General features: G+C 58.7%; 2 protein-coding genes across 2 annotated transcripts in view; both read right to left on the bottom strand.

Moving 5' to 3' along the window:
* Positions 1-3,674: 3,674 nt before the first annotated feature.
* EBI3 (Epstein-Barr virus induced 3) lies at positions 3,675-8,836 on the bottom strand. Its single transcript, XM_077805464.1, has 7 exons — positions 8,771-8,836; positions 8,126-8,243; positions 6,826-7,071; positions 6,382-6,499; positions 5,906-6,078; positions 4,779-4,942; positions 3,675-3,827 (listed from the first exon to the last, which is right to left on the bottom strand). The coding sequence occupies exons 1-7, from the start codon at positions 8,834-8,836 to the stop codon at positions 3,675-3,677; spliced, it is 1,038 nt and encodes a 345-aa protein (XP_077661590.1).
* A 3,497-nt stretch (positions 8,837-12,333) lies between these two features.
* ANKRD24 (ankyrin repeat domain 24) overlaps positions 12,334-27,326 on the bottom strand; it is a 28,246-nt gene continuing 13,253 nt past the window's right edge. The window contains 17 exon segments of the mRNA XM_077841841.1: positions 12,334-12,910; positions 14,844-14,909; positions 15,523-15,684; positions 16,564-18,099; positions 19,180-19,301; positions 19,778-19,850; positions 20,131-20,229; positions 20,561-20,605; positions 20,910-21,017; positions 21,108-21,209; positions 22,861-22,953; positions 23,276-23,304; positions 23,683-23,712; positions 23,715-23,980; positions 24,856-24,962; positions 26,841-26,911; positions 27,226-27,283. Of these exon segments, the coding sequence (XP_077697967.1) occupies positions 12,833-12,910; positions 14,844-14,909; positions 15,523-15,684; positions 16,564-18,099; positions 19,180-19,301; positions 19,778-19,850; positions 20,131-20,229; positions 20,561-20,605; positions 20,910-21,017; positions 21,108-21,209; positions 22,861-22,953; positions 23,276-23,304; positions 23,683-23,712; positions 23,715-23,980; positions 24,856-24,962; positions 26,841-26,911; positions 27,226-27,283 (3,045 nt within the window). The 3' untranslated portion in view covers positions 12,334-12,832.

Here is a 27,326-nt window from a genome sequence, read left to right as displayed (position 1 = left end):
GGTGTTTGGGTTTGTGTGATTAGACAGTTGGTAACCCTATTAGCATGTCTGATCCAGTGTTGCCAGTCCCAAGCCTTCCAAAATCATGAGGTGGGTTCTGAAAATCATGAGATTTAAAAAAAAAAAAACATTTGGGGGCCTTTTCATTTGCCTTCCTGTTTTTGAGCCTTTAGGATGTGTTTGGGTCACATTTTCCTGCTTTCCTCTACAGCTCCGAAGACTAGAAACTGTCTTTAAAAAAAAAATTAAAGCCAAGATTCTTATGTATTCACATCACTGAAGCTTCTGGGGCTTTAAAAAACAAAGAAACAAGCAAACAAATCCCGTTAAAGCAAGATTTGTGATAAAATGGCAGAAGTTGGCAACACGGCTGAGCATACCCCAAAATGAAGGCATGGCCTCAAACATAACTTATTAAGCCAGAAGGGACGACTGTGATCATCTAGTCTGACTGCTGTCTAGCCAGGCTTGCAAGGGTTGGATTTTGTAATGGTAAATGCCAGTAACTGTTGATTTCACCATACCCACACAGATGAAAAATATTTCTATCAATAATAATCAAAATGTACAAAGTCAGAAAAATTATGCTTGAGAACTTAGAGTTTGATGTAAGGATTAGGGTTGCCGGGCTGGTTTTTGACCGGAACGCCCAGTTGGAAAAGGATCCTGGCAGCTCCAATCAGCACTGCTGACTGGGCCATTAAAAGTCCGGTCAGCGGCGCAGTGGGGCTAAGGCAGGCTCCCTGCCTGCCCTGGCTCCATATGGCTCCCGGAAGCACCCAGCATTTCCCTTCAGCTCCAAGGCAGAGGTGTGGCCACAGGGACTCCGCGCACTGCCCCCGCCCCGAGTGCCGGCTATGCAGCTCCCATTGGCCAGGAACCGCAGCCAATGAGAGCTGCGGGGGCAGTGCCTGGGAAGGGGGCACAATGCAGAACCACCTGGCCGTGCCTCTTCCTAGGAGCCGGACATGCCAGCCGCTTCTGGGAGCTGCCTGAGGTGAGCGCCACCCGGAACCTGCACCCCTCACCCCCTCATGCTCCCTAACCCCCTGCCCCAGCCCTGAGACCTGTCCCACACCCAAACTCCCTCCCAGAATCCACACCCCCTCCCGCACTCTGAACCCCTTAGGTCCAGCCCCACACTAGAGCCCACACCTCGAGCTGGAGCCCCTCGTGTCCCAGCCAGAAGCCCACCTCCACATTCTGAACCCCTCATTTCTGGCCCCATCCCAGAGCACGCACCCCATCCCAAAGTCTGTCCCCCCTCTCACACCCTATCCCCCTGCCCCAGCCTGGAGCCCCATCCCACACTCCGAACCCCTCATTTCTGGCTCCACCCTGGAGCCCTCACCCCCTCCTGCAGCCCAATCCCCTGCCCAGCCTGCTGAAAATGAGCGAGGGTGGAGAAGAGTGAGTGACGGGGGGGGGGGGGGGGGCATGGCGTGAGTAGGGGCGGGGCATCGGAGAAGGGGCGGGGCAGGAGAGGGGAAGGGCAGGGGGTGGGGCAGGGTGTTCAGTTTTCTGCTGTCGGAAAGTTGGCAACCCTAGTAAGGCTATTTACTTTATATATTTACATGTGATGTTGACAATTTGTGCTGTCATGGTTATAAAGCTTTAACTTTTTGAATCTCAAAGTCTATTGTCATTAAATAATTATTGTTTCCCATAACCGTGAAAATTTAAATAGATTAAAAACTGGAAAAAATGCTTAAAAATAAGCAGCAATATTATTCATCCAAATCATAACAAAATAAAAATCGAATGCTGCCAAACCTATGTATAACCCAGGCCTTTGGGCATCCCTGAATTAATTCCTGTTTGAACTGACACATATCTGCTAGTGCAAATGTCCAATCTAGATTTAAAAATCAAATTTAATTTTACGAGGACATAAGAAAGTCCTTATAAAATATACTAGAGCAGGCCAAAACGCTGCCCTCACGCTAAACTGTAGTTTCAAATGGGTATGGTATTCTTACTTCTCCCTGTTCTACACTCTTGTGTCAAACAACCACCAGGCGCCACCCCAGAGGTGGCTGCATTCAGCTCTCCTCAAGTAGAGTATTTTAAGGCCTGATCCTGCAGACATTCCCTGCCAGGCCCAGCACTCTCTAATGTGAGGCGTTTACTTAATGGGATCATTCGTGATAGTAAACAATCCTATGCACAGCAGCAGAAGCTTTGGCAGGGTCAGGCCCATAGGCTGAGATGCTCCAGGGCACTCATGTACTTCCCTTTATACGCACGAGCAGCCCCTCTGGTGTCTTACTAAGTAGGTGTGTAAGTCTTTGCAGGGTTCGGGGCTTAGACTGTAAAACACTTTAAGGAGTGGACACTTTGCAACGAAAGGTGCGATTTAAAAGTAAGATGTTTTTTATCTTCTTTGTTTGAACAGCCTCTGTCTCTTGGCAAAATCGAATAAAATTGATGAGGAATAGAAATGTGATACACCTAAATCCCCAAAGCCGAAAGGTACATCAGCCAGATTATCGCGTAATATAAATGCACTTTATTTCTTTTATCCATTCGCTTTTTGATTTCTCTACAGTACACATTCTGCATTAAAGAGCACGTTCTCGGACAGAAGGCCGGAGCATTCTGACTTCTTTGGCTAAAAAGTGAGTGAGTATTTTGGTTATTCTAAATATGTTTAACCTGATTAAAAGATGCCCTGTCTATAGGAAAATCCGACATATAAGCGATGCCTGTGGACACGGAATATTCCTATCCCTGTGACATCAACACACACGTCAGTCGGTTACAAGGTCAGCTGCTACATTCGTGCAAAGCCAGAAAATCCGTGCATAGTTCCAAGGCACTGACAGATGGGATGTTAGAAGCTGGTCGCACAACACCATGATTTGGTCCCATAGGGCCTCCCGTGCTGTCTCCTCTTTAGGAGTAGGATGGTGGGTCTGGCACAGAGGATGGGGACACAGGGAGAGAAGGGCATCCATCGTGGGGGAGGATGACAGGAAGGGAACTGGCCAGAGAAGGGGCAGGAAACCAGAAGGCCCTGGGAAGAGGGTCAGCGGGCCAGCGGGTGGGGAACCAGGCTCGGGAGGAGGATCCGCCATTGACAAAAGGGGCGTTTGAAGTGAACTGGCCAAAGCCAGCCTTGAGGCAGGGGCCCTGGGAAGGAGTGGCAGGCACTTCCTGCCGCCAGCTTGGCTTTGAATCAGGAGCTGAACCATGCTTTGTCCGAAGAGCAGGATTTGGGCTGGAATTTAGCCCCGGCTCTCTCGGGAACCATGTTCTGAGTTGGCCCGGCTAGCAGGGGAAGGTTAAGTGAAACAGACAGGGCAGGCGTGACAGACACCCTGGGGACCTCTCGAGCTGCTCTGGAGATGGGTCTGTACCAGACTCATGTCCTCGGTGAACTGGCCCAGAGCGGGCCTTGTCCCACACGCCAACCAGTGGGGCACGTACTTCCTCTGCTCCAAGGAAACTCATCCCCAGCGTCTGAGGCTCACAGCAGGTTGAATCCGGCAGGAGCCCTTAGTGGGTAAAAAAAGGTAACAAGGAGGATCATAGCATAGGGACCCTCTCCCATCCCAACCCAGCTCCTGTGTTTTCTGTCAGGTGAATTGCAGCGGCCTGAGCAGAAGGTGAAGGCAAAAGCAAGTCAAATCTTGACCCCGAGAGCTTCCGGCCACGCCAGACACCCCCTCCGCTCACGGCTGCGTCCAGGGGGTGCCTGATACCAGCGGGCTCCAGGTGCTATAGTCACCGTAGTCCGTGAAGTCCTTGGCTGCCACTTGCACATGGTGGATGGTTCTGGGGCGGATCCCAGTCAGGATGAAGGAGGTCTGCTCATATGGCCCGATCTGGGAGGCAACACACGCAGCGGAGGTGGGGTTAGGCCAGGAACATGCCCCTCAGAAACTCTGCAGGGCCACATGCAAGTGGAGGTTGCCTAGTAGACTGGGAGGCTGGAAACAGAGCTCCTATACCTGGCTCTGCCACGCACTCGCCCCGTGAACTTGGGCAAGCCGTGCCCCCTCTCTGAGCCTGGGTTTGCCCATTGGCAGCGTGGGTTTGATGATTCCAGCCTGCCTTTGGGAAGGGCTCTGAGATCCCTTTCGGGAAAGGGCTGTATCAGAGTTACACGTTACCACTGATGTGACGCTCTGGGGGTCCCCAGCCGCCTACTGCTTCTAGGGGCAGTTTGGGGGCAGCGGCAAAGCGAAGGTACATACGAGGAGGCACCGTGCTCGGCGCTGTATGAGATGCTGCGCAGAAAGACAGAGGAGGAGGAGCAGCTGCTGGATACTTAGGGCACCAGAGGAATTGCCTGAGTGGATCAGATCTGGGGCCCATCTAGCTCAGCTTCCTGCCTCAGACAGTGGCCAGCACTCGCTGCTTCAGAAGAAGGTATAAGAATCCCGCGGCATGCAGCTGCGGGATAATCTGCCCCCAGGAGGAACAGAGCCAAGGGATGGAGAATTGGGGGGATAGGGATCCCCCCCACCTCCCCATGAATCAGCTCGAAGGCTCTTCAGAATGCTCAGAAAAGCAAAGGGGCGACTCTCTGCCCTCGCGCAGACCCTGCAGGCCCGGTGTGGGCAGCGGGCAGGACGTGATGGGAGCAATTTCTATGCCAAAGCAAATAACGGCCTTGACCCAGACCTGGACCGTTGGCCCTGGGAGGGCAGAGAGGGCCTCTCCAGTGGGTGGAGTGCACTGGCTGCCCTCAGTGCCATCCGCGAAGCAAAGCGAACCACCAGCAACCCGCAAGCTGCTGGAGCCAAGAGCGCTGGGGCGTTGCGGGCACTCACCGTTCGGTTGCTGTTGGCTCCCGCCCTTGCGTAGCGAATGAGGTACTTGAGCGGGAAGTACTGCGGGAAGGGCCAGGAACTGGGAGGCTGCCACTCCAGGAGCAGCTTCTTGCTCTCCCCAGGGATGGGGGAGACCCTCAGGTCTTCCGGGGGATCCGGCCGGACTAACAAGACACACAGAACAATCACACCCCGGAGCGTCTGGCGAGGCCGGCAGCCTGAGTCCTTCCGTGCCAGCGATGGGGACAGCCTCATTGCTTTGCCCGGCAGCGCCAGCTTAGGAGCCCAGCACAATGAGCGTCCCAGGGCTGTGCTCTTTGATATTTACCAGGGGCCCTGCTGGGGCCCCTGAGACCCCAACGTCCTCATGGTAAGGCCTGGAGCTGGAGACTGGCACCATACGGCGGGGGCAGGGGAGGTTTCCCAGGCACAGCCCCCCATGAGGGAGTCTCACCCCAGAGCGAGAGGGAGCACTTCTAAGCATGGTCCGTCCAGTCCCGGCCTGCGGTGATGAGCTTTGGGAAGTAGCGCCTGCCCCTCGCACAACAGGCTGAGAGCCAAAAGCTCATTGCACAAAGGCCTCCAAGCAGCCAGCAGACCCGGGGGACTTTCCATCCCAGGTGAACCAGCAAGGACCCGGCCTGTTTTGGCTGGGATTTCCCACGGAACCCAAGAGGGGGTGGGTCTGTCCCGTAGGTCTCCTTTGAGATTCCCAGCCTCCAATCCCAAGCCAGCCAGTGCCACTGGTATCTGAAACGCGACTGTCAGATTCACTGAAATAGCTTCTCTTTCTCTGGTGCCCCACACTCCACTAGGTAACCCTTCACCCTGGCCCCATTACCTGGGTCACCAAGTGCAGGGAAAGCACAACAGTGGAGGTGGCATGGAACCCAGGAGTCCTGACTCCCACTCCCGCTGCCCTAACCAAGAGAGGTTAAGTGATGGGCTCAGGGTCAGGCTGCAAATCACTGGTAGCTCTGAGAACAGAACCCAGGAGTCCTGACTCCCAGGGCCCAGCTCTAACCATGGTGCCATGCACCCTTATGCCCTGGAGCCCTGCCCCCCAAGCTCCCGGGGATCCCTACTCTACCCATGGCGGCGTATCCCAAGGGGCCGTGAACTCTTACTGATCTGCTCCACGATGAAGGGGAAGAGGTTCATCGTTGCGCCCAGCGGGTTCACGGCCGTCACGTTCAGCACATAGGGGGTGATGGAAAACATCTGGATGTCGCTGATGGAGCAGCTGCTGGCCCCGGCCCCTGGCTGGACACACTTGTTCTCCTTGGCCCCCAGGCCATGCCTGCAGTGTGGACAGAAGCAGTTCAGCACCCTGCTGTGGAGATGCTGCTCTCTGTCCAGTGGGCTCCTGTAGCTCATAGAGGGTCTCAATCCTCTGCCCACAGACATACCCCGTGGGCTTTGGGCTACCACGGCCCACCAGGGCAAGCTGGGAGTCTGCGCTCGCCTCTCTCTCCAGCTGATAAATGACGCCCCAAGAGTCGACTGATTGCACCTGGGGACTGAACTTGGGGTGCACCTAGAGGTCAGGTCCTTTCTCCCTCCCTCACCTCCTTGTCCACAGCTGGCCCCTGAAGGATTTTACCTGTACGTGGTGATGAAATAAGTCTCCAGGCGCGGTTCAGACTTCAGCTTCCAAGTACAGTTGACAGTCTCGGGGTAACTGACAGCCCAGCACTCAATGGCAGGCTTCTCGGGGGGCGCTGCAGGAGTGGGAGGGACGGACAGTCACACAGACATCGCAGCGGGAAGTCCAACTACATCCAGGGCAGCTCAGTCCTGGAGCAACACACGTCACCCACCCCACCCACCCTGGTACTCTGTCCCTGGCGGGGCCCCACTGATCAGCCTGCCCCAGCCTTCGCTAACAGAAGGTGCTCTTTTAGCTCAGTTAGCAGAGGCACGTGCATCTAGAGCCCGAGGTCCCAGGTTCGATTCCCCCACTCCTGACAGCCTGTAACACAGCAGCTGTGGGTGCAGGGGCAGAATGAGAGACCCCCCCCTCCATGGAAAGGAACAGCTCACTCACAGCCCACCCGCAGCCGAATCCTGCTCAGGGTCTTCCCAGTGCCCGGGTGGTGGCAGCTGTATTCCCCCTCCTGGGCCAGGCTGGCGTTTCGCAGCAAGAGCTGGTCCTTGTCTCCTCCCGCTGCGTCCTCGGACATGGCCACCTTGGTGCCATTCACTCTCCATTCCGCCCTGGCGGCCCTCATGGGTCCGTCGCAGCGAAGAATCAGGTCGGTGCCGAGCGCGCCATGGTGGACGTGGCAAAGGCCTAGAATGCAAGGACCAGTTGTCACAGGGTGCCCGGCATGTTACCTGGAGCTCGGGCAGGCAGTGGGTGCTGCTTTGGGGCGGGGGTAAAAAGCCCACAGAGAAGTGAGGTGCTCAAATCCCATTACAACGTAGGGGAATTCAGAAGGGAGCAGGAGATCTGGTCTGATCCTCTGGGTATCACAGGCCAGAGAATTTAACCCAGTTACCCCCATCGTGAGCCCGGTAACTTGTTTGGACAAAGCATCTCTTCCAGAAAGGCCGCCAGAGTTGATCTGATGACATCGAGAGATGCAGAATCCACCGCGTCCCATTAGTTAATCAGCCTCTCTGTTAGAGCTGGGGCCCCAGTTCTCACTAGAATGTGGCTGGCCTCTGCTCCCAGCCGCTGGGTCTTGTCCTGCTTTCTGCCGCTAGGTTGACTTGCCTAACTCCCTCAGCTGCTTTTGAAATCCTCACCCCAGGATTGTGACCCAGTGGCCAGGACACCAAACTGAGGAGCCAGGACTCCTGGGTTCTCTTTTTGCCTCTGCCACTGACCTCATAGTAAATGACTGGCCCAGCAGGGGGAAGTTCCCAAGACAGGTGGTGCTCCCCGGTGTGATCCTGGCTACATGGGGCCCTGACTCACTAGCTTGCAAAGCAATGTGACCCCCCACAAAGGAGGCAGCCTCCCCTCCTCCCCGCCCTTCTCATTGTTAACCTAACGCGTCCAGCATCAGTCCCACTCCTGGGGTTATCCCCTTGCTAGGGGCTGCCCACCCGCCAGCATCAGGCACAAGCCGATCACCAGCTGGGGTCAGGAGAAATTCACCTCCCCCCCGCCCCCCCCGATGAGTCAGGCGCTCAGGGGAAGAGGGTTTGCCGCTGTCTCCGTTGCATGCGTCATTGGCTGGGTCCGAGTCAGGCGACTGGGGGAGATGGTGCATCGGAGTGCAAGGGACCATCTGCTCGGCAGATCCTGGCACCACAGAACCAACCCCGCAGCCCAGGGGCAGGAGAAATACACAAAGCCTTGCCGGGGGCCACTGGGAACCGGCCCTTCCTCCTCGTACCCTCCTCTCCCTCGCTCCCAGCCGTGCTGCTGCAGGGGGCGGACCAGGCCGGCAGGACCAAGGCGACAATCACCATCCACTTCATCTCCCAGCGGGCGCCGGTCGGCAGCATGGGCGCCTGGAGAAAAAGCCGTCAGGAGCGGAGCAAAATCAGGGCCTGAAAGTGGGTGTGGCTGGGAACGGACGATGTCTTCCCGAGAGGGGCTCGACCCTGGAGGGTTGGTACAAGAGATTGATGTCATTTATGGAGAGGGTTTGGGCTGCACGAAGGCAGCATCGTATAGTGGTTAGAAGAAAGGCCCTGGGACCTGGGTTCTATGCCCAGCAATTGGGCAAGTCCCTTCCCCCTTCTGTGCCTCAGTTTCCGCTCCCCCTCTTTGTCTATTTAGGCTGTGAACTCTTCAGGGCAGGGCTCCTCTCTCTCACTGGGTGCCCTTCAGGGCAGGGCCCTGCTCTGGGTTGGGCCTCCTGCTTGCTACCGGCGTACGGCTAAACAACAATCCTGCGGTGAGGAAAAGCATCCTGCCAGCCAAGCGTGGCAGATCTGATGCTGGGGACGAGGCCCCCAGCTCGAATCCTGCGCCAAACGGCACATGCTGGCGGTTGTGCTCCAGGGGAGGGAATCCATCCGTCAGGCCGCCCCACCCGGCTTCCATTGGGGTCGGGCCCCAGCACCTCCACAGGAAGCTGCTGAATTTGTGCGAGCCCCATGCTCGGTGGCTGCTGCTTTGCTAACAGAGCGGGTCCCCAACAGGCCTCCCCTGGGGTGAAGCAGGTGTGTACTGCGGCAAGCCCTTTAGCCCAGCTGGGCTTCCCCCCACCGGAGGGCCCTGCAGCGTCTCCTGGGGAAGAAGAGAGGCTGGGCTGGGAGGAAACTACCCCGGGTCTCCTTCCATGGGGATCTGGAGACCCCAGTCACAGAGGGGACTTCGGACCATGCGCTTCCCCACCCCTGGCTTAACGCAGACTGAGCCCTAGACCTGCAATTTAACCCTTTCCAGACGACGTTGGCCAGTGCCCAAGGGGTTAACGGGTCCAAGGGGAGGGTGTGGTGCCAGCAAGAAGGAAACAGCACCAAGCAGGAGCTAGAGTCACGCGTGCAGGGCAGGCGTCTCCGCTGGGGTTTCCCAGGCTGGGTGAGTGGTTGTGGCTTTGTGGCCGAGAGGGGGCCCTGCGGTAAATGCTGCTCTTTGGCAGAGGTATGAAGAGCCTGCCGCTCTCTGCTAGGGGCCAGGATCAGGACACACCAGGCCAGCACGTGGGCCCCACAGTGAGGTCGGGTTGTTTTACTGGCAGCCCAGCAAGGCAGGGACAGAAAAGGGGATTTTTTTGGCTGACACCGTCTTCTCATGGTGAAACCACTTTTGAAGGCAGCCTGACCTACTGGTTAGAGCACTGGCCCCGGGGGGACCTGGGTTCTATTCCTACCTCTGACCCTGGTCTGCAGGGAGACTTGGGCAAGTCACGTCCCTGCTCCGTGCCTCAGTTTCCCCCTCTGTACAATAGGGGTGATGACAATAACCACTGAGGTTTGAGCTCTACTACTGGGAAATGCTAGATAAGAGCCAGGGCTCAGCATTAATGTTCCCCTGCGGCCCCGGAGCTCTGTCGTTTAGCGGGGTGAATTCAGAGCTAGGGGCTCTGGTGGACAATCCTGCCTCTCTGCTAGGCAGGTCTCGTGTGGACAGCAGCTCCCGGAGCAGCTGTTCTGTTCTCTGGTCCAGCCTCCACAGCCCCTTCTCCTAGACAGCCCTGCCGCCGCTACCCCTGCTCTGCCCGGGCACTTACCCCGCGGTGAGCCAACATGTCTGAAAGCCTCCCCCCGAGTCAGGGATTTTAGCTTCCCCGGCAGGTAGGGTTACAGCCCGGGGCCCCAAGGCACCGGGTAAGTGAAGGGGCACATAAGGGGTCTGTAGTAGAGATAGGAATTGAACCCAGATCTTCCCGAGACCCAGTCCCATGCCCTGGCCACTAAACCACGCTTCCCACCCCAGTCAGGAGGGCAAGTGGCAGGGGGGATTTTGTCCTGCCTGGCACTGAGCTGAGGACCCAGCCCACAACTATGAAATCGCAGCGGTTTTCAGTCCCTGCCAGATCCAAACAGCTGGTGACCTATTTCAGGTTTCAGAGTAACAGCCGTGTTAGTCTGTATTCGCAAAAAGAAAAGGAGGACTTGTGGAACCTCAGAGACTAACCAATTTATTTGAGCATGAGCTTTCGTGAGCTACAGCTCACTTCATCGGTGACCTAGATTCTTACCTGGACATTTGGGGTGTGTGGGGGGGGATCTGTCACTGGCCACCGCCCCCAAGCAACTCCACCACTGTGCTCGAGGGCGGACAGCAGCTCTGAGCAGGGCTAGATGCCAGGATGGTGAGTTACCCACCCCTCTCCCGGGCGCAGAGGAGGGCGTGAACGGCAGCGAATGTCATGGCTTCACCCCGCAATGCTTCACGCCAGCCGCCCGGGCAACAAACAGCCCCACCTGCCACCAACGCCCAGAGGAAACCAGAGACTCACCTGATGTGCACAAATCGGCGTCCTGATGCCGCGCCGAACCGGAGGCAACTGGAGTCGCCTCGGCTCGGGAAGCAAAATCCCCGTCTGACCTCAGCCCGGCCGCTGCTCACTTCCTCGCACACAACGCGCTCAGGAAATGCACCAGCCGTTCCCACCACGGTTCCCGGAGACAACTCGGAACAAACCACAAAGCCCACAAGTCCCCGCCTCGGGCCAGGCGGGGTTTTGGTGGCTGGGGTGCGTGGGCCCAGCTCTCTCGGAGATGCGGGGGCAGCTGCGGAGGGGGAGGGGGGGATGTTTAGCTGGTCTTTGCCCTGCTGCCGCGGGGCAAAGCGTTTTTAAACAAGGGTTTCAGAAAAAGGTAGGGACCGGGTTATTCAGAGGCCTGTTGCTGGGACAAGGTTGGATCCTGCCCCTCAGGAGCCAGTGGGAATTATTGCCCTGAAACAAGCAAGAGTGGGGTTGTATGCACCGTAAGGTGGGGTTCGTGAGTCCAGCCCCCCAGCATGGGCAAAGCTGTACTCGGGGCAGACCCACCCCAGGGGCCTGGATGTGTCTCGGGACAGCGCAGCCATTTGCAGCCAATAGGATTTTTGCTCAACTTTGCTTTTTTTAACTAAGTTGTTTTTAACTCCCAGGTGTGTCTGGGGGCAGCCCCTTCCCAGGTGACCCTCCCCCCCAAAATGGCTAGTCCTGGAGGAAACCATGAGCTCCCAAAATCCCCTTCTGCTCCCGAGTTCTTGCCCAACCAGCTCTCCTTCATCAAAGCCTGTCCCTGGAGTCTCCCCATACTTGCTTATCTGCCTGCTAGCACTGGGCTCCCCCACCTCGGCGGGGTCGGTCCCCAGTTGAGAGCTCCCTTGGAGCAGAATGGGGCCCAATCCCCTGCTGGGAGTGCATCCCCTGGGCTGATGTCACCGGGATCAATCCCAAAGTTTCCCAAATGTTGCCATTTTGTGGGGTGCTGTTCATGACGTTTCCCAGCTGGCCGAGTGGAAAAGGAGCATTTTTCGGCCACAGACAAAATGAGTTTGGCAGGGTCTCAGCCTAGTCCCTGCAAAAGGAGCCAGTGAGCGCTGGTTAACAGTCCAGCAGCACTGGCAGAGTCTGCTTGGTTGGGGCCCAGAGCGTGGCAGAGGAGGGTTGCGGCTGCAGGTCGGGATTGAGGGGCCCTGACAGAGCTGGGGTGACTTGGGGGGCAAGGGGGCTGCAGGGCCGATGGGCGTTGGCAGTTAGTGGCGTGGGAAGGCTACAGAGGAGGCCAGGACTGGAATACCAGTTGGAGTGGGAGCTGTCATCCAAGAGTGAGGTGCATGGGCTGAGCTGGGGGGAAGAGTCCTGGGCTGGAATAGCCCCAAACTGCAGCCCCCACCACTATTCCAGCCCTAGGCTCCCCCGCCCCCAGCTCTGCCAGCGCCCCTCAATTCTGCTCCAGCCATAACGCTGTCAGCGCACCTCCGCCCTGGCCTGCAGCCCACCCCACCCCTCACCGTGGAGGTCCAGACAGGCCCATGTCAGGAGGGGCTCCAGCCTGGAATAGCAGGTGCTGCAAGGCAGGAGGGCAGCAGTGGGACATTCAGCCCAACAGCTGCCTGCGTTTCCCTGGCACCAGCTCCCAGGTGTACGACCCCCCACCCTCGCCCCCGCACATGTCCCTTCCCCACGCAGGAAAACCAGCGAGCCTCTGCTGAGTGAGTATAAAGAGTTTATTGCTGTGGATGCTCCGCTGAGAGACGCAGGCAGGAGCTGGTGAATTACTGCAGCCTCTCCCCATCCCTGCTCCCTTCTGCCCACGGAGCGAGGATGGGCCCCTCGCCCAGTGGCATCGCCCGGTCAGGAGCCTGCCTCCCTCATCCCGTCTCGGAGGCTGCCGAGGTGAAAGCACCCGTGGAAAGGGCCGTGTGAGCTGGGCCTACAGCTTGCCATGCGGCACCTTCCAGCCACCTGCCCACAGGCACCTCCCAGCACAGGCTGCCCAGGAACAGGGAGCAAAGGTGCTGCCCCAGGGGTCACCCAACACACGTGTGCCTTGATCTTGGTGAGGAGGTGTGTGCAAAAAAGGGCCAGCTGGCCACAGGGCCTCGCCACACTGCTTGATGCTGGAGTCCAGCCGGTTCCGCGTGCAAATCCACTCCGCTCCCCTGCTCAGAACCAGGGACCGGGCCGGGCTCCCTGGCCCCGGGGAGCTCATCTGCCTTGCTCCTGCAGCCTCTGCATCATCAGGATCTGGTACAAGAGTCTCTGCACGTCTTCGTCCATGTGGCCCTGCAAAGGAGACGGAGGCGGGGAAATCACAGCGGTCTCCCCGAGAGCAGGTCAGCGGTGCCCTGACTTACACCCTACACCAGCCCCACTGGCTAAGGCAGGGCAGGACTGTGCCGATTCCAGAGGCAGCCATCTCAGCAGGTGCGTGGCAGGAGCACGTGGCCATTGCCGGATGCTGAGTGAGATAATTCCTTCGTTTTGCTGGATATGGGCTCAGGGTGCAAAGTTCAGCTCCAGATCCCAGCTGCCCCAGAGGCCGGGGGGGCCCAGAGCTGGGGAGCTGGTTCTGGCCCAGCGCTACATTTCGGGAGCTCAGATGGAAAAGGTTGTTCCAGGGTTGGTTTCCCTGCTTTTCACATACACTGTCACAGCACACACGCCCTGGACACGTGGCGCGTCCCGGGCACGGAGACGCAGACGTCGCCACGTGTGCACCGCACGCCTTGGACACGCGGCGCGTCCCGGGCACGGAGACCCAGACGTCTCCACTTGTACCACAGCCCTTGGACACGCGGCGCGTCCTGGGCACGGAGACCCAGACGTCGCCACTTGTACCACACGCCCTGGACACGCGGCGCGTCCCGGGCACAGAGACGCAGACGTCGCCACGTGTGTACCACAGCCCTTGGACACGCGGCGCGTCCCGGGCACGGAGACCCAGACGTCTCCACTTGTACCACAGCCCTTGGACACGCGGCGCGTCCTGGGCACGGAGACCCAGACGTCGCCACTTGTACCACACGCCCTGGACACGCGGCGCGTCCCGGGCACAGAGATGCAGACGTTGCCACGTGTGCACTGCACGCCCTGGACACGCGGCGCGTCCCGGGCACGGAGACCCAGACGTCTCCACTTGTACCACAGGCCTTGGACACGCGGCGCGTCCTGGGCACGGAGACCCAGACGTCTCCACTTGTACCACAGGCCTTGGACACGCGGCGCGTCCCGGGCACGGAGACCCAGACGTCTCCACTTGTACCACAGCCCTTGGACACGCGGCGCGTCCTGGGCACGGAGACCCAGACGTCTCCACTTGTACCACAGCCCTTGGACACGCGGCGCGTCCTGGGCACGGAGACCCAGACGTCGCCACTTGTACCACAGGCCTTGGACACGCTGCACGTGAGAGACACACCGTGGCAAGGAGCGTGCACTCGACATGCACACGCACACCGGCATACACATGGCTCACAGGCTCCTGCCTTCTGCACAAGTCTCCTTCCACCCAGCATGAGCCGCCAGCTCCTGTCCAATGTGCACGGAGACCCTCCGCCCTTCCTCCAAACTCCCATTTGAGCTTCAAGGGACAATGTCAGGATTCCCCACCCGCAAGGGCATGGCACTTCCAAGGTCATGTCGTTCACGTGCTGGGGAGCTTGGGGGCAGGGACGGGAATGGGGGGAGACCAGGATGTCATTTTTGTAGGTCCAAACAGGCCTAGTAAACACTGTCTGAAATGCTTGGAATTCAGTCACCCAATACACCCCCCCACACCCACTTATATTGACACACCCATGTGCGAACACCCCCCCACTTCCACACACACGTATGCAAACACCCACCCATATATACTGACACACACGTGCATCCACACACTTACACACCCCCATGTGCAAACACACCCACTTATACTGACATACGTGTGCAAACACACTTATACTGACACACCCACGTGCAAACTCCCACCCACTTATACGTACCCACATGTGCAAACACACCCCCATGTGTATTTACCCACGTGTGCCAACACACAGCCACTTATACTGACACACCCACGTGCAAACGCCCACCCACTGACACACAGGTGTGCAAACACACACACACTTCTACTGATTCAGACACACGGACGGACACACCCGGAACAGCGAACACCCGTGCCCGATCACTGCGAGACACTGCGCCCCCAGCCCAGCCCTGCCCCCCATTCACTGACCTGAATCGCACAGAGCAGGTGGTTCCGGTAGAGCGAGACGACCTTGCGGTGGTGTGTCTCCATCTCCTGGAATCAAGGGGAGAGGGGGGGTCACACTACGGTCCCAATGGAACTGGGCCACTCTCCGCTCATGGCACCTCTGACCAGTGCCCCCCCGCCAGACACGGCACGGAGCTGGGGGAATCGGATCCTGCTCTGGCTCTCACACCGAACACAGCCAAGGGGAACTGGTGTCACTCCCCTTCCGGCACCCAGCTAAAGCAACTCCCTCAGTGCCGTAGAAAGAAGCGGATGTTTTAGCGGAGGGGTTACTGCTGGACCTCTGCTGTGACCAGGCACGGAAGGGCAGAAGGCATCGGGCCAAGACACACTGGCCCAGATCCTTAATGGTATGTAGGAGCCGAATTCCCATGGGAGTTAGGAGCCTATTATACCTTTGTGGGGCTGGGCCCCCGAGCCAGCATGGTCCACGCAGCCCTCGGAGCCGCCGTCCCAGCGACTCCGCTGCTTCCACCTGCCCGGACGGTGCCCCCAGGTCCCGAGCTGCACGTCACTTTCCAGACTCAGCCGAGCTCAGCACTTAGCCCCTGCTGTTCCCGAGCCCAACAGGGGACTAACACCACAAACCCTGGGCTCTGCTCCTCCCCGCTCCCCAGTCCCGCTGGTCCCGGATACCCACGGCCAGCTGCTGTTCCAAGGCCTTTATCGTGCTCTGCAGCTTCGCCACCTCCTGCGGGTTCTGTGGGGCCGCCTTGGGCAGGGCCCCCACCTGGCCGGAGCGCTCAGACAGGCTGTTCAAGGCCTCCTTCAGCTTGAAGACTTCCTTGGACAGCTCGGTGATCTGCAAAGGCGAGGAGATTGCCCGGTCACAAAGGGCTGGCTGAGTTCACCGGGGCGGGTTCGAGTCTAGGGCAAAGTCTCGCATGATGTTAGGACACGCAACGCAAGAGATTTCAAAGCCCAGCTTCCCAGCCCCCCCGGCCCCGGCCAGCCCTCCGCAGACACGCACCCCTCCACAGAGCCAGACCTGCATCTTCATTCTCACTGGGGCTGCTCGTTAACCCCTGGGTTGCTGCTGCTTCCTCCTTTGGGGGCACTCGCATGCCACTGGGGCATCGGCCCTTTGGGCATCAGCAGGGCATGATCTGCTCTGGGTGGCAGATAAACAGCTAAAGAACCAGCGGAACAAATGTCTGTTGCTGGCCAGCCAGCTCCTGTCCCTACCAGAGCCAGTGGGGGAGGTGGGTCGGTCTCTTTTGCCACAAATGTGCCAAACGATTTGTTTTCTTGGAGGTTTTTCGCTCTGCGACCAAAGATGGTGAAAAATTCTGTTTCATTTCCCTGGGGGAACCTCCCCCGCTCGCTTTCTCCCCCTTTTGGAACCTCTTTCCCGTGCAGTGTTCCTCCTTCGAAACAAACGTACTTTCGGGGAACGCTGCACTGTCCCCAGACCCACCTCTCACCCCCTCATGTGGCTCTGTCTCGGGCTGGGATCTGGGATCCCCAGACCCACCTCTCACCCCCCTCACATGGCACTATCTCGGGCTGGGATCTGGGACTGCCAAACCCACCTCTCACCCCTCTTGAGTCCAGGCTGGGCGATGGGGTTGCCAGACCCAAATTTCACCCCTGTCCCATGGCTCTATTATGGGCAGGGGTAGGGGGTCCCCACCTAACCTGGCTCTAGCGTGGGCGGGGTGATGGGGAAGCCCAGACCCACCTTCCTGTCCTTCTCCTTGACCAGTTTGGCCGAGTCCTCGATGTGGCCGTGCAGCTCCTGGATCCGGCCGGACTCGGCCCGCAGGCTCTGCAGCTGCTTCTCCGTGGCGGCCAGCTGGGCCTCGGCCGCGTGCTTCTCGCTCTTCATGAAGAGGGCCTCACACTGCACCTGGAACACCTCCGTGCAGGTCTTCTCGTGCTTGCGCTCCAGGTCGCTGAGCTGCAGGCTCAGTGCGCTCGCCTCCGCCTGCAGGCTGCTCCGCAGCTGCTCGTGCTCCTCCCTGGGGACCGTGCCCTCCCGAGCGCTGGCCAGCTCGCCCTGCAGCCGCAAGGCCTCCTGGGCTTTGGCGGCCAGCTCCTGCTCCAGCTGCTGGGCTCTGGCCCTCAGCTCCCGGACGCTGCCCTCCAGGGCCTCCTTGGCTCGGGTGTGCTCGGCCGGCGGGACCCAGTCCCGCCTGTACCCCTCCGCCGCATGCTGCAGCTCCCTCACCTCCCTCTGGGCGGCGCTGTGCCTCTCCTCCAGCTCCAGCAGCTTCTTGTTGGCCTCGGCCAACGACCCGCCCAGCTTCCCCGCCACCTCCTCCTGCTCCTGCCTGGAGATGCTCTCGGAAGCCAGTTGCTCCTTCAGGCCGCTCAGCTCCTCCTCCCTCTTGCCCTGATCCTCTCGGAGCTGGGCCTGCACCTCCTCGTACTGCCCCCGCAGCTCCGCCAGCTGCTCGCGGAGCTGCCGGCTCTCCTCCTCCAGCCTCTGGCTCTCCGAGAGGCGGCCCATCGCTTCCTGCAGCTCCCCGGCTCCCTCCTGCACGCTCCTCCTCAGCTGCTCCGCTTCTGCCTCCGCGTGGCGGCACCTGTCCAGCAGCGCGGCCTTCTCCGCCGCGGCTTCTCCCAAGGAGACGCCGAGGGCCGCCCTCGCCTCCTCGGCGGAGCGGCCTCCTCCGGCTGCTTCTTCCTGGGCATCCAGGCGCCCCTCCAGCTCCTTCACCCTCTGGTCTCTCTCCAGCAGGGCCTCCTGGGCTTTCTGCAGAGCTGCCCTCACCGTCTCCAGCTCGCTCCCAGAGCTCTCAGCCGCCTCCGGCTCCTCCACGGACAGGATGCCCAGCTGGATCTGCTCCCGCAGGAGCCACACCTCAGCCACAGCCGCCTCGTGCTTCTCCCGCATCTCAGCCAGCGTTTTGGTCAGCTCTTCCACAGCCGCATCTCCAGCCCCTCCTTCCCTGCTGCTTCCTTCTGCCTGCACCCCAGCCTGGCCTTTCCCCTCGGGCTCAGCTGGGGCGCTGCTCCCCTGCAGCGCCTGCTCTAGGGCCTGGATCTGCATCTCGGATTCAGCCTTCAGCTGCTTGTAAGCCTCCACCGGGACTAGCTCGCAGGAGGCCCCGTGGGGCCCGCCGCCTTCCAGAGCCTGCAGGGCAGCCTGGGCCTCAGCGTGCTGCTCTCTGAGCTGGTCGAACTCCAACTTGAGGGAGTTGTAGAGGACGATGGGGACGAAGACTTCAGATGGGCAGACGTCACTCTCATCTTTCTCGTAATTCTCCAGGATCTGCCAAGGGCAGGGGGGGATAAAACAATGAGATTTCCTCACTGGGATCCTGAGCCCCCGCTACATGGGGATATTACAGCAGCACCACACAACTGTGCCTTGCCATACAGAGCTGCTCGGCTCCCCTGGCCCCGAGCTCCAGTACCCTCAGATGCTTCCTAGGGCCTGATCTCTCCTTCCTTCAATTACACCAGTCCAGGTCCACTGATGTGGGTGGAGTCACCCTGGATTTACACCAGCGTGGGAGGAGAAGCAGGCCCTGTAATTTAACTGTACAGAGGGCTATGATACAGAGACAGAGTTAAACAGCAGGGCTTTGGAGCCGAGCAGATAAGTACAAGGCAAAGGAGAAAAGATTAGGTTTTGATACGAACAGTAAGAGTTGGCAAAGGGAAGCCACCTAGAAAGCCTGTTCCAGAGGCCAGGAGCTGCATGGGAGAAGGCTCTTGCACCGTGACATTACAAAGGTTGGGGGCAGACGGGGGAGAGAAAAGAAAAGAGGCTGAAACATGACTTCGGAAGCCGTTCCCAGCAAATTCGAGCTGGATCCTGCAGTGAAGCAGGGAGCCTGCAGAGCCATTTGAAGAGGGTAACGGGGACGGCTGGATGGTCTGATGTCTCTGCACACACAGTAAGGCAGGTGGCGGCTTCCTGCACCTCCCTGAGTCTGGAGAGATCATGGAGGAGGGAAGAGCCATTGGTGTCATCACCGGAGGGTCTGGAGGGCTCCCCCCGAGATGGAGCAGGCGCAGTGGTGCCGGGGTGACAGCAGGAACGCGTGCAGGCAAAGGGAACGGGGAGGAGAACTCAGTATGAAGAACACTGCCAAGGTTACAGACAGAGATGGGGAGAGGCTGAGGTCCTTGCCGTGTGCGAGGGGTGAGAAACCTGCCGTCCACGTCTGTGACAAGGCAGCAGCCACTGGCTCACCCCGCCCCCAGGCCCGTTGGGCCCCAACCCGGAACCGGCACACTAAGGAGATGCTGGCCCTGGGAGGGGGGACTAGAGAGGGCCTCCGGGGGATGCTAGCAGGGGAAACCCGAAGCGTGCACCTGGCTGAAGGGGGGGATGGGCTGGTACCTGTATCTTCTCCAGCAGCTCCTGGTTTTGCATGGTGAGCGACTGCACCTGGCCCTGCAGCGTGGCCAGCAGCTCCTCCGTGGACAGACTCAGGGTCTTCCTGGACAGCAGCAGCTCTGCCCCTGAAAGAGCAGCAGAACCCCCGCCCCACCCCCACAAAGACCCATCACTAACTAACCCTGGTCCTTGACCTGAACAGCCCCATCCCCACCCTGAGAGCTGCCCCCTGCCACGCCAGGGCAACTTCCCCCTCCACCACCTGCTTCCTGCAAAACCTTCCCAGGCATTAACCAGCACAAACCCAATCCTGCAAGATGCCAAGGGCCCTCCTCTCCCATGGGAGCCACTCATGGACCCAGTGCGGCGCTCCACCCCCTGGCAAGGGCTGGGCCGGGTACACTGGTGGAGGGGCCTGCTACGTTCTTGGCCAATACAGCTGCGTCTTTCAGCCCAGGCAGCAGGAGCTCGTGCTTAAAGATTCGCAGAGCCCGGCGCCAAGCCCCGCTCTGCGGGATACGCTCAGCCCCTCGCTGGGCCGTGCCCTCGGTGTGGAGCAGCACCGGCACCTGGCGGGCACAGGCCGGGCGCGATGACCAACCTGGGAATTCCAGCAGGTCCCCCTCTTCGTCCTGCAGCGTGTCAATGTCGTAGCTGGTGTTCTCCTTCTCGGCCTGGGGCACAGACAGGCAGGGAGTTAGGGACACCCCCCCACCCCAAGATCATAGCTCCCCCCCACGTTCCCTGCGCTCTCCCACGGCACCAGTCACCGATACATGCCGCGGCTGATGCAACATGATAGTGCCAAGACAAGGTCAGCGCCTGGCTGATGCATTAAGACAAGGCCGCACTCTCCCTATCACACCTGCGCCAGCGTCAGGGAAAGTCCCACAATTCACTGGCCTCCTGCGTGACTCGGTAAGACCTAAAGCTCCCTGTCCCCTTCTCGCCTACCTCCAGCAAGGACAGGCGGCTCCGGAGCACTTCAACCTCCTTCCCCAAATGCTCCTTTTCCCCCTCACTGTCCGCCAGTTGCTGCTGGAGTTCCTTTAGCTGGATCAGAGAATTAGACACATCATTAGATCCGGACACTCGCGCCAATTCCCATCCGTACCTTCCAAACCAGGTGGGGTGGATCTTTCACAAGGCTCCACCTAGTCTAGTATCTTATTCCAATGGTGGCAGATCCCAGATGCTTTGGAGGACGGGGTAACCCCCACCCCGTTATATCCCTAACCTGGCGCTGGCATCCCAAAATTTCCTCCTGACCCCCAGCTGATGACCAGCGTATGCCCTGAAGCATCCACATGAAGCCATTTCCCCTTCCCATCCCCCATTCAGAGCTCTCCGAGTCCAGTCTCCGGAGACATAACACCTGGCCTACCTGCTTCTCCATGGAGCGTAGGGAGCCCTCCTCCAACTCCAGCTGCTAGTGGGAACACAAGGAGAGTCCAAGACGGTTAACTCTGCAGCCTGGTCCTGCCCATGGTCACGCATCAGCAGGTCTGACCGTGGGCTCAGAGCCGCAGAATGAGCAGCCAGGCATTCCCAGCCACAAGACGTCCTCTCTCAATTTCCTCCCCACCCACCTTGCCAGTGCAAGACCCTTTGGCAATAGCCAAGGTGATGCCACAAGCAGCTCCCTTCCTTCCCATCCTCCTTCCACCAACCCGCCCAGTCACCCGGCTCCTCCCAGCTCTGGCCCTCGCGGGGCGGGGGAATCACATCAGTACCTCCCGCTTCTGCTTCTCCTGCTGCTGTTCTAAGCCCTTGATCTTCTGCAGGAACCGAGCCCGTTCCTGCCTCAGACGGACGATCTCCTCGTAGGCCTCCCTGTCCTCCTGTGGGGAATCCCAGAGGTGGGGCAGTCAGGGTAAAGCAGTGGGTACCCAGCCCACCCCATCCCGGTATCCCTGCCAGGGGATCCTCACCGTGTCAGCTGGGGCAGGGCGAGCCCTGGCGGGCTTGGCGGTGACTATCCGGCTGCTCCGCTCTGTGGAAGGGGAGCTGTGCTCCAGAGAGCATGGGGCGCGCTTGAAAACAGTAACAGTCGTCACACAGAGAGAACGAGGAGCCGCCAGAAGGGCGGCTGGCTTAGCCAATAAGCCCCCAGCTCCGTTCCCGCAGAAGTCCCTTTATGCCTTCCACCTCCCCCCCAAATGGACAGAATGGCTTTACACACACGTGCAGGGAACATTTCACCCGATCCCCCAATGCAGCCAGCTCTAGGGGGCAGTGGGGCAGCTGTTTCACACCGCACGTTGGTTATGGAAATAAAAGCAAAGTCTCGGACCCAACTGCAACCACGAAGGGGGTGGCCCTGCCAGCTAGAGTTTGGCCATGATACTGGGACTACTGCTGCGTAATCAGAGCACTGCGCTGGGACTCAGGAGCCCTGTGTTCTGCCCCTGATCTGCTGGGTGACCTTGGGCAAATTGTGCCTCAGTTTCCCCCCCTAAAATGGGACAATGATACTGCTGACCTCCTTTGGAGGTCTACACCTAAGTTTTGACAGATGGTACTTCCAGCAGCATGGGGTCTCCTAACGAGAGATAAATTCAGAGAAGAGCACTTCCTATTGACTCACCATCTCCCACCCAGCCACTGACCAGGCCTGCCCCTGCTTAGCTTAAGCGACATGGCAGGGTTATGACACTCAGTGGCCGGGCAGCTGGAGCCAAAGAGGGGCTCAGACAGCACTGGGAAATCCAGAGCAGGGGAGGGGGCTGGAGTTCTTGTTCTCCCCCAGAACCCCGTCATCAGAAAGACACTGAGTGGCGTATCCAGCCCTTGCCTGCTGACGCCACCCCTACCACCGGGAAGGGGCATTTACCCAGTGAACAGCAGATGGGGAAACCCTCTTTGCAGACAAGCAACCGGACCAGGGCAAGAGAAATTAACTAGAACCCCCCCATGCCCATAAGATCGACCATGCCCATAAGATCTGCGGCTGGACCATGCCCCTTTGTCAGAGCCAGGGGCACAAGCCTCACAGGCTGCCTGTCTCTCTCTACTGCCAAGGGACACAAGTCGATCACACCCTTAGGAAAGGCCTGGGGGAAGAGCTTGCCTGCATTAGCAGGGTCCCATGGGAGCAGGTAAATGCCTTAGGGCTGCACAGGGGAAGGATGGCACAATGATTAGGGCATTAGTCTAAGGCTTGGACGGCCTGGCTTCAATTCCCTTCTCCACCACAGACTTCCTGGATGACCCTGGGCAAGTCACCCAGGCCCAGGTCCTCGAAGGTATGTTGGTGACTCATTCCCATGGAAATCAACAATTTGACCTTGAGGGACCCGGGCCTCAGTCTCCCCATCTGTAAAATGGGGCCCACAGCATGGGGGTGTCACGAGGATAAACCTGGTAAGGATTGTGAGGTGCCCAGATGCAACGGGGGTGGCGGCCAGATAAGCACCTTTGCAGCTCGATGGTCAAATCCCTTTACGTAGGTCCCCTCCCTGGCTGTCTCAGCTGTGCCCCCCCCCATCGCTACATCCTGGTTGTGCACAAATGCTGCAGCTGGCTTGGTTACTAAAGGGTGAGTCACCACCACTGCGGAAGCTGCCTAGACCATGAAACACCACAGCCCCCGGGAACATCACAACACGCTCGGGGACGCTCTCCTGCGGCTGCCTGCTGGGGTGTGGGGAGGGGAGGGGGAGGCAGAGCCGATGGCCACCTCACCTGGCTGGAGGTGCCGGGGGGCGGTGGAGGGGCTTTCCTCTTTCTCGGGCTGCCGTTCCTCTCGTTGGGCAGAGGCTGGCTCGGCGATGCCGTCTGTGGAGACACCGACGGGAGAGGGCTCCGGAAGCTCTCCCAGCAAAACCCGACTGGGGAGGGGGCAGCAAGGACGGGAGCATCCCCAGGGGCTCCTAATCCCTCCAGTCACCCCGGCCCCTGAAAAGCCTCATGTTCCAGGAGGACTTCACGGGACCTCTGTTCTCCCGCGAGCCCGACGAGGGCAGCAGTCCGAGCCCGTCGAGCCCGTCCCCTGCCCTGGGACGCGGCCAAGCCGGGTCAGGACGGCCCAGTTCTGCCGAAGCCCCTGAGCGGTTGGAACGCGGGGCTCTCTGCTAGGCCAGGACCCCTGCGTCTTTACCTGCGACGTTCGCTCAGCCGACTCCTCTTCTGTGGGAGGCAGAGGGGAGGAAACAGAAACCAGCAGGAGGTTAGAGGGACCAGGGGCACTAGGCCACCCGTGGCCTGGTCCCCTCAGCTCGAGGGGGAGCAGACAGACAGACAGACAGACAGACACCCCTCTGGGGCTCCGGGCTCCATGGTGCCATGTGGCAGATCCAAGCCTGGGACCCAACTCCTACCCTTCAGCTGACAGACGCACTCTCAGCCCGTGGGAAGCAAGTGCCGCCCATCGCTCTCCAGCACCCCCCTCTGGCCAGTCCAGGGAGAGGCACTTCCCATCCAGAGTTTGAGCAGCAGGGCGAGTAAAAGGAGGGGTGCCCCGGGTAACTCCCCCTCCCAGGGAAACACCATGCTCCCTGACCCCACCTGCAAAGCAGGGACATTGCCGCCTCCCCCTGGCAGGGGCGAGACGCTGCCGCATGGGTGATCGCAAGGTGCTCTGAGACCCCGGGAAGGACGTGGCCAGGGCACCTTACCGCTGGCCCAGGAGTGGCGCTGGGAGGCGTCCTGCAGGTAGTGCTGGATCAAGGCATTCCCCGTGGCCAGGCCGTAGCGGGCTGCGTCCTGGCCCCTGGCGTCTACCATGCCGACCCGCGCCCCGGCGTGGATGAGGACTTCCACCGTCTCCACGCTGCCGTTCTCGCAGGCCAGCATCAGGGCTGTTCTACAGTGGGGATGGTGGGAGAGATGGCCCCACTCACCCACCAGAGCCAGCGGCATGAGGCTGGTGAACTGGATGGGAACCCCCTTCTCTGCTGGGGCCAACTCTCCTAGCCCTTCTCTCCCCCTGCTCCTGCCCACTCTCCCCTCTCTGCCCTGAAGACAGGACTGCCCAGGTTTGCAATCAGGCTTGGGGCAGCCAGGATATCCCGCAGCAACAGGCCGGGAGGGAGAACCCCTGCCAGACTCCAGCAGGCATTGCACGGGGGAACCCCATCTCAAGGTGGGGCGTCACCCTGCCCACACGAGGCAAAGGCAGGATCTACGCAGGCCATTTAGGTTACGGCTTTGTAAGACGCTTCCTCGCAGAGCCTCAGCCAGTGCCTGCCTGACTCGTCCAGACCCCCCCACCCCACGTCAAGAGGGATCCAGGCCCTGAGCAGCTCACCCAGAGGTTGCCAGCTGGAGACCTCTAGCCCCTAGTCAGACGCAGGTGCTCCAGGCCCTGAGCAGCTCACCCAGAGGTTGCCAGCTGGAGACCTCTAGCCCCTAGTCAGACCCAGGTGCTCCAGGCCCTGAGCAGCTCACCCAGAGGTTGCCAGCTGGAGACCTCTAGCCCCTAGTCAGACCCAGGTGCTCCAGGCCCTGAGCAGCTCACCCAGAGGTTGCCAGCTGGAGACCTCTAGCCCCTAGTCAGACGCAGGTGCTCCAGGCCCTGAGCAGCTCACCCAGAGGTTGCCAGCTGGAGACCTCTAGCCCCTAGTCAGACCCAGGTGCTCGCCTGGTAGGACTCACTTCTCTGCCATGAGTCTCCCCACCCCCAAACTTTAACCTTCGCCTCTCCAGCCCCCCTTCCTTCCAGGGCCTTTCAGAGCTCACCTGCCTTGCCGGTCTCTGCTGTTCACAGCAGCTCCGTGATGCAGCAGGTACCTGCACAGCTCTGAATGGCTCATCTTAGCTGCCAGGATCAGAGGGGTGGAGCCATCCTAAAGTTGGGGCATGGCGAAGGAACGTCAATGGGGGGACAGGGTAAATGAGCAGCAGTGGGTAGCCTGGCTCAGATATAGTCTAGTCAGTTCAGGTTCTTGTACAGCCCTCCTCGCTGTCTGGTACCCGCCTCCCATCCGTCCAGAGCCAGACCCCACTGCAGACGGACAACGAGCCCATGGAGCACGCACTGTCCCATCACCAGGCAGGGATGGACACCAACCCTTCCCTTAATCATAATGACACCTGGCTCTTCTACAGCGCTTTCCAGCTGGGGACCTCAAAGCATTTCACAAACTTTAACCACCCCCCATGAGGCAGGGCAAGGCTATTATCCCACAGTCCAGGAAGGCTAAATGACTTGCCCAAGGTCACACGGGAGGTTTGTGGCAGAGAAGGGAACTGAACCCAGCTCTCCCAACTCCTAGGCTAGTGCCCTAACCACTGGGCTGTCCTTCCTGATGCTGGACGAGATATTATTTTGTAAGGTGGACACCATGTGCAAAGAAAGCAAACTAAACAGAGACGTAAAACCCAGGGCCTGCTGCAGCGCATCTGGTGAAAACCCATCTCCGCGAGGGGCATAAGCTACGTCGGCAGGAGAAGTTCTCCCACCAACATAGCGCTGTGCACATGCTTACGGCAGTATGTCATAAATGTAAAGGGAAGGGTAAACCCCTTTAAAATCCCTCCTGGCCAGAGGAAAAATCCTCTCACCTGTAAAGGGTTAAGAAGCTAAAGATAACCGCGCTGGCACCTGACCAAAATGACCAAATGAGGAGACAAGATACTTTCAAAAGCTGAGGGGAGGGAAAAACAAAGGGTCTGTCTGTGTTATGCTTTTGCTGGGGACAGAACAGGAATGGCGTCTTAGAACTTAGTAAGTAATCTAGCTAGATATGCATTAGATTATGATTTCTTTAAATGGCTGAGAAATTTAGTTGTGCTGAATAGAATTAATATTCCTGTCTGTGTGTCTTTTTGTAACTTAAGGTTTTGCCTAGAGGGATTCTCTGTTTTGAATCTAATTACCCTGTAAGGTATTTACCATCCTGATTTTACACAAGTGATTCTTTTTTACTTTTTACTTCTTCTATTAAAATCCTTCTTTTCAGAAACTGAATGCTTTCTCATTGTTCTTAAGATCCAAGGGTTTGGGTCTGTGGTCACCTATGCAAATTGGTGAGGATTTTTACCAAACCTTGCCCAGGAAGTGGGGTGCAAGGCTTGGGAGGATTTTGGGGGGGAAAGACGTTTCCAAACAACGCTTTCCTAATAAAAATAAACCCAGATAAACATTTGGTGGTGGCAGTGGAAGTCCAAGGGCAAAGGGTAAAATAGTTTGTACCTTGGGGAAGTTTTAACCTAAGCTGGTAAAAGTAAGCTTAGGAGGTGTTCATGCAGGTCCCACATCTGTACCCTAGAGTTCAGAGTGGGGAAGGAACCTTGACACAGTATAACTTGTGTCACTCAGGGGGGTGGAATATTCACACCCCTGAACGACATAAATTTTGCCGAGGCCGTAGTGTAGATATAGCCTTAGATGCAAGATTCCTCTTCGCTTCATGTCCTTTGACACCGGGCATTATTCTGTCTATCTTGGGTACATACACAGCAACATCCATTAGGAGCTGAAGGTAAAATAGATATATCTGTTATTGTTGTGTTCTGTTAAACAGCTGCTGCGTTCCACCCAAGAGGTGGCTGCATTTCAGTGGTGGGTGAGGTGATCTCTGCACATCTGGTTCTCTGCTACATTATACCACCTTTCCAATGGAGCGGAAGAGGCACCTAGGCTTGTGCTGACTCTCTGTGCAGGGGAAATCAACCCCCTGAAGGTCAACAAAACATAAACCTGATGGAAAGAACTGCCTCACCTTGTCCTTGGTATTCAAGGAGGCCTTGAAATCGCAGAGAATCTCTGAGCATGAGATGCAGCCGCTGACAGCTAGAGAGGAGGAGAGGAACCGTGAACCCCTGTTCACTGCCCCTCCATAGCCCTCCCCCATGCCAGGATCTGGCCCAGAATGGCAAATACTACACTGGAGAGAGCGTACTCTTCTGTCTAGGCCCCATGGCTCCATCACCATGGAATCTGGGCACACTCCTGGCCCTTACTCCCCTGTGCATTCACCCTTCTGCGCAGCCACCTGCCCTTGTCATCCTCACTACAAGTCAAGTTACCAGCAGGCAGTTTACCCAGCTGATTTGACACCAGCGTTTAAGATGTGGGCGGGGGGGAGCGGAGGATGCTCTGCTGACCTGCATGGTGGAGCGCTGTCCGACCGCTGCTGTCGGCTCCATCAACCGGGCAAGATGCCTAATGGGCAGAAAAGATGGTGAGAGAAGAACAGGTGACCACT

Source organism: Eretmochelys imbricata, chromosome 25 (assembly GCF_965152235.1).
Source record: "Eretmochelys imbricata isolate rEreImb1 chromosome 25, rEreImb1.hap1, whole genome shotgun sequence".
In the NCBI taxonomy this organism is placed as follows: domain Eukaryota; kingdom Metazoa; phylum Chordata; order Testudines; family Cheloniidae; genus Eretmochelys; species Eretmochelys imbricata.
Note: the sequence above shows the minus strand (reverse complement) of the source record. Positions and strands in the feature narration are given on the sequence as shown.